At 36.0% G+C, this 10368-nt stretch overlaps 2 protein-coding genes across 3 annotated transcripts; one reads left to right on the top strand and one right to left on the bottom strand.

The window, feature by feature from the left end:
• The first annotated feature begins 1878 nt into the window (after positions 1-1878).
• On the top strand, positions 1879-4893 carry LOC111783430 (WEB family protein At5g55860). The gene is made up of 3 exons (XM_087120375.1): positions 1879-2133; positions 2224-2429; positions 3133-4893. Exons 2-3 carry the CDS (start codon positions 2256-2258, stop codon positions 4636-4638), a joined length of 1680 nt encoding a protein of 559 aa, XP_086976501.1. The 5' UTR covers positions 1879-2133; positions 2224-2255; the 3' UTR covers positions 4639-4893.
• A 151-nt stretch (positions 4894-5044) lies between these two features.
• On the bottom strand, positions 5045-8045 carry LOC111783432 (phosphatidylinositol/phosphatidylcholine transfer protein SFH1). Of its 2 annotated transcripts, XM_023664355.2 has the most exons (11): positions 7892-8045; positions 7703-7731; positions 7258-7341; positions 7121-7174; positions 6950-7027; positions 6808-6861; positions 6642-6701; positions 6474-6569; positions 6218-6319; positions 6002-6082; positions 5045-5741 (listed from the first exon to the last, which is right to left on the bottom strand). In XM_023664355.2, the coding sequence occupies exons 1-11, from the start codon at positions 7944-7946 to the stop codon at positions 5418-5420; spliced, it is 1017 nt and encodes a 338-aa protein (XP_023520123.2). In that variant the 5' UTR covers positions 7947-8045; the 3' UTR covers positions 5045-5417. The 2 variants fall into 2 exon arrangements, with proteins under 2 accessions (XP_023520123.2, XP_023520124.2); XM_023664356.2 differs by lacking the exon at positions 7703-7731 and having other exon boundaries at positions 7892-8034.
• Between the last annotated feature and the right edge of the window lie 2323 nt (positions 8046-10368).

Genomic DNA, 10368 nt, shown 5'->3' with positions numbered 1-10368 from the left:
AGACACTTCGAAGGAATAGCGACCGTCGTAGCATCGTGTTAAATATGACGATCATTTTCCTTTTCATAACGTAGGCGTTCGTACTATCATAATGAGAAATATCTCCATGCATGTGAACATACATTATGCATGAGGTCCCAACATTTTTCATAGTAAATAAATCATGGAAGACAACTCCCTATTTCTTCATTTCATTTATAGCATAGACTTCAAAATATGTTTCGGGGGTCGTACGTCATAAATCTTCTTAGCTCAAAACATTTCATCGCATGTCATACATGTTATAGCATATCATGACACTTCATAGCTTATTATGATTCGTCAAGGCACAATGTTACATCTATTTGTATTTTAATGTTACCTAGCATATTTGGGCATATTATATACTAATCCATATCATATATTACAATATGTCATATTGTACAATGCATCATGTCATACAACATATCATGTCATGCAACTCTATCATATCATATCATCCAACATATCATATTCTATCGTTCAACATGTCACATCATAAACACAATACACTTATCAAATAAGCAAAGATATTCCTATCTATCAAGTAAGCAAAGATAATTCATACGTACATCCGTTGAATCTGGCATACAACTTAATCATACAATTCAAATATGTTCAATGAAGAGATAACATCCATTTAACATTGTGATTCTAGTAGAGTAAAAAGCATTTAATAGACATGCCTCCTCTATTTTCATGCTAAGGGCATTTTCATAATTTTTCTTAACACATTTGCACGCCTATCCAGATAGTTCATTAAAGTCTTAACATGCACAATCTAACCACTTAAGGTAAGATAAGCCCACATGCTAGTATGTCCTACAGATCCCTACCAGCTACCAGTAATACTTGCCTAAAGTTTGCGAGGCAATTCACTGGAATGAAGCATGACCTCCCTATCTTGTGTTTCTACTCGTTGGAAGCTCCAAATTTCTTTAAAATTCACTAGTAAATCCTAATTCAAATTAAATTAGTGTCAATATCGAAACCAGCCCAAAAAAAAAGTAATTGGAGACTGAAGGATCGAAAATAAGACTTACACGCAACCCATGCGCTTTCACGCGCGGGTGTCACACGATTGAAGGGAGGGGAAGTCGTGCCTCTATATAGTCATGTGTCATCCATTGATTGGTGGATGCAGGTCAGATAGTGCCAATGGCATGTGGATTCCCTTTAATTTTTTCTTTGCTGACACGTGTCTCGAGGGGCGAATTCGGGTTGGTGGAAGTTGAATCGGGTTGAGCGTGGGTTAGTAGATCAGTTTTTGGGTCGAGTCCAATTCGAGCAATGTGTTCCACAGATCACTTGACATGTTGCTCTAGTTGACAACTAACACATACCGGTCCACTACTGCATGTGTTCTCCTCTCTTTCGGCAGTTTTTTTTTGTCTACGTGAACTTTTTTCCAAATTCCTGTTAAAGTATGTTTTCAAATCTAAACTTCGACATTTATGATATCTTTCTAAATTTTGAAACTCTGTTAAACTTTTATTCTGACCTGAGTTCCCTTCGACTTTCTTCAAGATTGAATCCTTTCCTACATTGACATAACATGATTCATGCTCAAAAGGGGAATCATATAGCTGAAATTGTATACATCTAAAACATTATCTTGATTATAGCTTTGAAGATGATGACTCTTAAAGTTATTTGTTTTGTGGGAGAAAAAATGTTTTATGAACAAATATTAACCACAAATTAATTAGTTGGTTAAGTGTTTGACAACTAAAGAGGCCTTTCTTACCCACAAAATATTTGGTCGGTAAGTGACTCATTTTAAACCACACATCAATTTGTGGTGATGAATAGTTCTTACCCATTTCAGAGTTTAAAGCTATAAATAGATATTGCTTACTTCAAATTTCTTAAACCATTTCTTAAAGCATCCAATTAGAAGGACAAATTTAGGGATCATTGGCCCACCAAACTCTTTTAAGACTTGTTTTGTTCATAACTTCTTATGCCTAATGAGTTTCTTATTGTAACCAGGTGTTTTCCGCACCTGAATTGAGAAACTAAACCACATAGTAGTGCGCTCGAGATCAAGTTGATCGAGTTGTTTTATATATAAAAGATTGAGCAATGAACGGCACAGGTTTAATCTGAATATCGGTGAGATTTTTGTTCTCTATCCTCGGGAGGAATTGAAACTATTCTTTGTCACGACTCTAAAACGATAGGGTTCGGGAAACAAACTTGTAGGTTAAAAGAAGCGTGGATATCGATATAGAAGAATGCCGAACTTTCGTGCAAAAGATCAACAAAAAGGGTCTCCAAAGACAGAGGTGGGAGAGATAGACACAAGAGCACCATTTCAATCCGTGAGGGCTGCCGTTAGTTTGTTTGGAGAAGTTGTTTCTTCTAAGGACAAACAAACCGTTAAAAGAAACAAACAGCTTTCTTCCGAGGTATTTGTACCTTTTTTTCCTTTTATGGGTAATTTATTTCATTTTTAATTTATACTTTTTATATATAAATTAGGCTATTTTTTACATATATTTATGTATCTAAAATACAGTGCCACAATAGATTAGTAAATTCTCAAATATCTAACAAAAGGACTCCAAAAGAAAAGGAGTCAAGTCTTCTCGAAGTCAAGTAAAAAATGACTCTAGAGTCGAGTCTCGATTGAGGGAGTCTCCTCGAAGTCAGTAAAAAATGACTATAGAGTCGAGCCTCGATTGAGTCAAGTCTTCTCGAAGTCAGTAAAAAATGACTCTAGAGTCGAGCCTCGATTGAGGGAGTCTCCTCGAAGGCAGTCAAAAATGACTCTAGAGTCGAGCCTCGATTGAGGGAGTCTCTTCGAAGGCAGTCAAAAATGACTAAAACTCCTAAGGAGTCGAGCCTTGATTGAGGGGAGGCGTACTTTGTTCGAGGAGAGGTGTTGGATGATGAAAGTCCCACATCGGCTAATTTAGAGAATGATCATGGGTTTTATGAGTGAGGAATACTAACTCATCGATATGAGGCCTTTTGGGAAAGTCCAAAGCGTGGACAATATCATACCATTGTGGAGAGTCGTGATCGTCTAAAAAGCTTATAATAAATAAAAGCTTGAATTTATTTGCATGAAATGGAAGGCTAAAGGAATTGGTGTGATCCTCCAAACAGAATGTATTGGAAAAGGAAACACAGCTTTTGTTGGCTCAGAAAGAGCTCAGCAAGATCAAGCAACAGCTTCAGAGTTCTGAGACCACCAAGTCCAGAGCGCTTGCTGAGCTCGAGAAGGCCAAGCAGTTGCAGGAAGACCTCACCACCAAGCTTTGCTGTATCAACGAGTCCATGAAATCTGCTATGGATGTTGCTGAGGCTGTCAAGATCCAAGCCAAGAAGCTCGAGGTTGCTAAGTCGCAGAAGGAGATCGCTGGCGCTGCCGGTTGTTCTTCGAAACAGGAGCTCGACTTTGCGAGATCGGAGTACACAGTCATTGTTGCTGAGCTTGATGCTTCCAAGCAGGAGCTGACAAAGATTCGACAAGATTTCGATGCGGCATTGGAGTCGAAATTGGCTGCGTTCCAGCTTGCTGCTGAGGCGCAGCGATCGGCAAATCTCAATAGCGATCGGTTGGTTGAATTGTCGAAGCAAATTGCTGCGATGCAACAGTCGATTGAAGATCTTAAGCATGTTTCGACAGAGGCACAGAAACAACTCGTTAAGATTTTGGAGGAGAGAGATGCGGGTTTCAACGAATATAAGACTGCCAGGGAAGAAATGGAAAGGAATGTGATGATTCTTCAGAAAGAAATCGATCCTCAGCTGACCATTTCGCTCGAGGAAAAACTTAAAGAAACAACCATAGAGATCGAGGTTTTGCAAGAGAAGATGAAGGAGGTCCATGCTTCTGAAATGGATACTGTGAGAGCGGTTACCGTTGAACTTAACGATGCTACGAAGACTCTGCAGCAAATCTCTGAAGAAGAAAGCTCCCTAAGGAACTTAGTTAGTTCCTTGAGACTGGAAGTGGAGAATGTGAGGCGGAAGAGAGAGGAGTTGAGTAAAAAAGTTGAAGAAGAAGAAAAGATGTTAGCTGAGAGAAGAGAGCAGAGTTTGAAACTCCAACAGCTTCTACTTGAAGCTGAAGCTTCAAGGAAAGAGACCGAACAGATGATGCAAGAAGCGGCCGAGCTTAAGCGAGACGCGGAGGCTAACAGATGCTTCACGGAGGAAGCAGAGACAAGACTACAGTTTGTACAAAGGGAGGCCGAAGAAGCCAAGGAAGCAGAGAAGAAAGCGCTCGAGGAAATGAGGAGTTTGGCTGGAAAACACAGCGAAAATTCAACCGAAGAATTGGAGCCTACTTCACAGATCAAATTAACGGTGGACGAGTTCGAATCCTTGAGTAAAAGGGTGAGAGAATCCAAAATGCTAGCAGAAAGGGAGGAGGCAAACAGCATAGCCGAAGTGGAGGTAATCAGTGCAAGGCAAGGTGAAGCAACGAAAAAGGTCGAGGCCAACTTAAGAGCAATCGAGGAGATCAAGATAGCAACAGAGATGGCGTTAAAGAGTGCAGAGATGGTGGAGACGGCGAAAATGGTGGTCGAAGGTGAACTCCGACGATGGCGTCAAGAGGAGGAGAATGTGGCACCTCAAGTTTCTTCTGGACATATCTACATTTAGCTTTCAAAACCAAAAAGGGCTACCAAAGTAGGCTTGTTAGTACACACTCTAATGGGTCAAAGCTGCTTCAGAATCTAAAGCTAAACCTGATATCAGAGCATCTTGTTGGATGATATGAAACCTTGGGTTTTTCTAGGAATGGATGATCAAAATGGGTGGCATAGATTTAAGCATTAAACCTCGACTATTATCTCTCGATAAGCTCGACCAACCGTGTACATTCAGACATCAATCAATGGCTGTAAAATGAAAGAACATAGCAGGTGCAAATTTAAGCAAATATATTCTTGATTCTAAAGGGATGGGGAGAAACAAAAAGAACCCATCAAACAACACAACAGGGGACACAGATTATAGTAACGTAATTTATTTCGATTCGAAAAAGAAAAGGAAATAAAGCAAGCTATTGATTTGAAGAAACTATTTATTATATCATTAGATGCCTAGAAATTTAGTAGACAGAAGCCTATCAGTATATATATATATATATATGAAATGGCCTGTGCAGCAAGGAGGTAACTAAAGAACAGTGACTAGCGAACAAGTACATTGCACATACCTTATCTAGCTACGATGGAGCTCGGCTGCTTAGCCAGTCTATACGTGAAATTACATTCGATATATTTTCTTATATGTAGATTTCTTGTGTAATGCTGCCATTGACAGGGCTTCGAATCTGAACCTTCCAGCCCGCAGCGTTCAACATCTTGAAATGAAGAGCCAACGTCTGTTGCTTCGAGCTGCTGTAGAAGGCATCATAATATCTATTACCTCAGTCTTCAAATTTTCAGGCTGCCTAGCGAGTTGGATAATCCATTTCCGTTCCCATTCCCGTTCCCATTCCCATACTTGTGCAACTCTAACTCAATGGTTTTGGCAATATCATTTCCTTCCGCAGCTGATTCGGGTAGACTCACATGCACGGATCCCTGTTTGATCGGCCTGGAGGATTCCTGAACCGCTTGCTGCTTGATATGGTTGTAGAGTTGTTGATGAAAGGGATGGTCCAAAGAATAGCAATTTTCAGCTCCATTAGAAGAATGACGGTTTGATCCAGAGCCTTCTCTTTTGCAGAAATGCGGGAGAGACGAATAGTCCATTATCTACATAAAGCATAAAAATCAACCTCCTAGCTATGAACAAGATTGAATCGAAGACATCGATCACACGAGTGGTATATAATTCAAACCCAGTTCATTTTAATCAAAATTAAATCTATCTTATATCAGACATGAAACAGTAGTTACAAGGCAAGATTTGTAGCATGGTAGATGAGATCATATATGGCAGTTTCAAACTATTTCAAAGTCAATAATTCAATCTTTCCCTTCAGAACATGAAGCAATAATCAAAATCAACCTACCTTCAGCAGTTCATCTCTTCCACTACCTGATAAAACTTGTATTTTTTTCCTAGTCCTTTCCTGCAACAGAGGCTTGACTACCTGCAAGGCATACAAATTACACAGAAATAAGAGACACCCTTTAGTGTTTAACAGGATAAAGACATATCTTCAAGTTAACATTTCAGAGAAGTTCGGTTAAAAACTTGCAAGTAAAATTATAGGGACCAAACTTACCTTCCAACAAGATGAAAATATGTAAGGGACATTTACTATGAAATAAGTATTCGTCTTCTCTGGGTAGTTCAAGTCGTCGATGGTTGATATGATTGTTAATAACTGCAAAACACAAGTACAAATAGAAGCTGAATATGGAAGAACTCGCAAGTTCTACAGAAAAACTGAATCAAGTAATCGAAAATGTTCTTTTTGAACTCTGAATTAGCGTTCCAAAGACACTAAACTTAAATGATAGACCTTAACGTATTTTTACCTTGATCTGGCTCAGTGCTGACAGCTTTAAACCGGTCATATCTAAAACCTTTACGCAAGTCGTAATAGGCCGCCCATAATTCTTCGATGCAGAAGGCTACAAAGCGTATAAAGGTCAATACAGTGCCTAACGAAACATAGATGAGAACCATAAACTCTAGAAGCTCACCAAGACTATGCGATCCCGATACTCATTGATTTGAATGTGCGATTGCACATAGTAGTTGACCTGTACAGAAACAAAAGAGGAATAAAAACCTAAATACGACAATTCTTAAACGCGGAGATGATGTTTTACCAGCACAAAACTATATATTTTCCACAACAACACTTACGGATGCTTTATCAAATGTGCTGAGTCCCACACCAATGGCAAAGACTGGTAGGCCCTAGAAGAAAGAACACATAAATTACACACAGGAAGAAATATTAGTAGTTCGTTAATTTCGACCACTTTAAAGGAAATGTAGTATGCACCTCTCTTGAATAACCCGAAAGTCCTATGAGCTGAGAATCACGAATCGCTCTGTAAACATCGACAGGAACTATAGGTTTCTGTAAAGGAAGAGCAGTGGATTGATACAGCAAGAAGTCAGGGAACAATTGACCAAGCAGAAAGCTCAGGAGCTAAGCAGGACAAATACTTACAGTTAACATCATGTCGATTTCATTGTCGACTCGCCAGTTTAAACAATCTACCAACTGCAACATCAGAAAGAATACAACAAGATGAGCACAACATATGGATCAGTACACTTTAAGAATATTAGTAAATCATATCAGACCATTTTGTGAGCTTTGGTAATGTTCCATTCCCGCGCCTTCAGAAACCGCTCCAAAGTTTCGGATAGATATCCTTGATGAACATTCTGCAACAATACACAGAGATCATCAAACAAGCACACACACTAGTCATCCTATTAAACTACTCAAAATCAATTGCCAAGAGATCGACAAATTCCAGTAGTAGCTAAAACAATCCCTAAACAAATGTGAACAAGGTCAACAAAATTGATAACGAAAACCAGCCGACAGGTCTCCTCCTCACCAAATAGCTTCAAAATTCTTAGATATCAATAAATAAGGTTATTATCTTCCTCTGTACAAAGATTATCCATGTTTTAACTCATGGATCCCTCAAAACAACAAATCCAAACCAAAGCGAGCAGTGGAAAGTCATGGAAAACACACAGATCGGACCTAAAAACAGAGGATATAGAGAATGCAAACCTGAAAAGTGCACTTCAATTGCTCCTCAACTGGCATTGAACAAAATACGAAAGAGGAAAAGGGGGAAAGAGAGAGGAAGAGAGAGAGAGAGAGAGAGAGAGAGAGAGAGAGAGAAATCAAACACGAGCTTCAAGAAAGAAAAAAAAAGAAGTTAAGAATAGAGAAAGAAAAACAACACAAGGCACTGACCATGATCCATCAAAGTTCGGAGCTGACGGATCGCCTCCTCAGAACCGATCCCCATTTGTTGTTGCTGTTGCTGTTCTTCCTCGGGGGTAAAAATCAAAGAGGAAACCCAGACTGCTATATCCCACCCACCAAATTATATAATTAAACCAAAAAAACGGGTTTTTTGCTCTTCACTCGAATTTCAATTTTAATAATTATTTTTCAAAAAATAAATAATAATAATAATATTAATATTAATTTGTCTTAAATACGGAGGAGAACTACCGTCGCTTGATTTTAAAGACAAAGACTCGGAGGAGAACGGGAAGGGAGTTGAGTGGTCAACGCGGGGGCAGTTCCACTAGAGTCAAAGGAGAGAGAAAAAAGTCTTTTTTTTTCTTTTTTTTTTTTTTTCTCTATTTAAAAGATGTAATTAATTTTTTAATGTGAGTTTAATATTAAACTCTTCTCATCTAAGAGAGATTTTTGACGTTTTTGACACCCTAAATGGCATGACATTTATTTTTATTTATTTTATCCTTTAACAATTTTTTTTTATAAATTTTATTTAATTTCTCAAAATATAGTTTTTAAATAATTTAATTTATAACTAGTTTCTATTTATAAAAAATCAAAATTAATCATTATCTCGTTTTTAGAATAATAATTAGTGTCTTATTCTTTGAATTGACGTTAAAATATTTTTTTCAAAATAAATTTTTTTTCCTAAAATAAATAAATAAAAATAAAAAAATAGTAAAACATATTTTTTCAATATATATATAATTTTATCACTTTTTTAATAAATTATTGGTTAAATCCTCTTTTCCAAATATGGAATATTAGACAAAATTTTATTATAATCTTGGATTTTGCATAACTAACCACTTAATTATGCATTTTAATTTTTTTAAAAAATATTTAGCAAAAATATAAAATAAATTAAATACATCTTTTTATTCCTTACGTAAACAAATATTATATTTATAATTAAATAAAATAGAAAGTGAGGATATACTAAAAAAGAATAAAATATGTTTATTCTTGATATTCCAATTTAATGGAAAATGTCAAAAAAGTAAAAAGTATAAATAAATAAATAAATAAATAAATAAATAAAAGTGGAGATATGATGACTTTTATCATCTTTAAAAAAGAAATCGACATGGCCATACATGTCAAAAGGAGAATTTAAGGTGTCCTCGTCATGTGGCGCCCACATGCCACGTGTATTATAATTTTTAATTATATTATTTTGTTAAATTTATTTGATACGTCATCAATAATTATTATTATTATTTTTAGGACAATTATTTATTTTGGCGTCGGCATGTATAAAACTTTTTAATTTATTTGGAATGGGACACGTGTAATGAAATTAGAGGAGAAATATTTGGTCGGGTATGGAGGGCGGGGAGGTTAGGGTTTCCCATGGGGCGTGCTTCAATCAATTGTGACGGTATATGCGGGCGCCCCATTTAGTCTTATTTATTTATTATTATTATTTAAATAATTTGGTTTTTTTTTTTTTTAAATATGACGTGGACCGTCCAAGTTGAAAACGCTTGGTTAATTTAAACTTGGGCTCCGTCTGTGGTACAGATGGCAGAGCTGAGTCACGGATTTCTTTAAAGCCCTTTCTGACGCATTAATAAACAATAAAGGGCCCAATGAAAGTTTTCTCAATTTCTTTTTAATTTTATGAATTTTTTAAATATTATTTTTTATTATTTTTTATATTATCTTTCTTTTATTTTCTGTTCTTAATTAATAAATTTATACGAACGAGATTAAATATTTCATGATCTAATTTTATATAAACTCGTTGTATAGGTATTTCTTTTCACATGTTTTTACATGAATAATTTCGATAAAAAATAATTTTAATTGATATGAATCCAATCACTTGTCAATTGCATGTTAATTACCATTTAAGACTATTTATGTCATGTCTTATTTTGGAATGAAAGATAATAAATATCCCTTGAGCTTTCAAAGTGATTTGAAGATATTTTTTGTGTTTTCTAGTTCAACTACCCTTTAAAACTATTTATGTCATGTATTATTTTCTTTCATTTTAATTTAATAGCTTTTATTGGTAGATAATAGTGGATAGTTGAATTACATTATGTTTCAATTATCTTTTTGGTCTATTGTAAGACATGTAATACAAAAATATTGTGTTTTCTTGAAGCCCTCCAGTGGTATTTCTTTTTCAAACCTTACTTTAGGTTTGATGTTAAACTGATTTATTGGATTAGTCTTAATAAAGCTAATTATGGAGTGAGTTATCCTGGTATCTAAGAGTGATCATCATAGATTCTAAGTTCGATCTAAGAGTTATAAATTCTTCTAACGAACTTTTTGTTGGAACTATTAGTTAAGTTAGCTTTACTTGTAAAAGTTTGCAAGGATACTAGAAGGATCTCTAGTTTTACAAATCCAATATTGTTGGCGCTGATCAGTAACTATCATAAAGTTGGGTGTATTAATAATGT

The sequence above is a fragment of the Cucurbita pepo genome, chromosome 20, assembly GCF_057944985.1.
Source record: "Cucurbita pepo subsp. pepo isolate OVF chromosome 20, ASM5794498v1, whole genome shotgun sequence".
Taxonomy (NCBI): Eukaryota; Viridiplantae; Streptophyta; class Magnoliopsida; order Cucurbitales; family Cucurbitaceae; genus Cucurbita; species Cucurbita pepo.
This window is presented reverse-complemented; position numbering and strand designations above follow the sequence as displayed.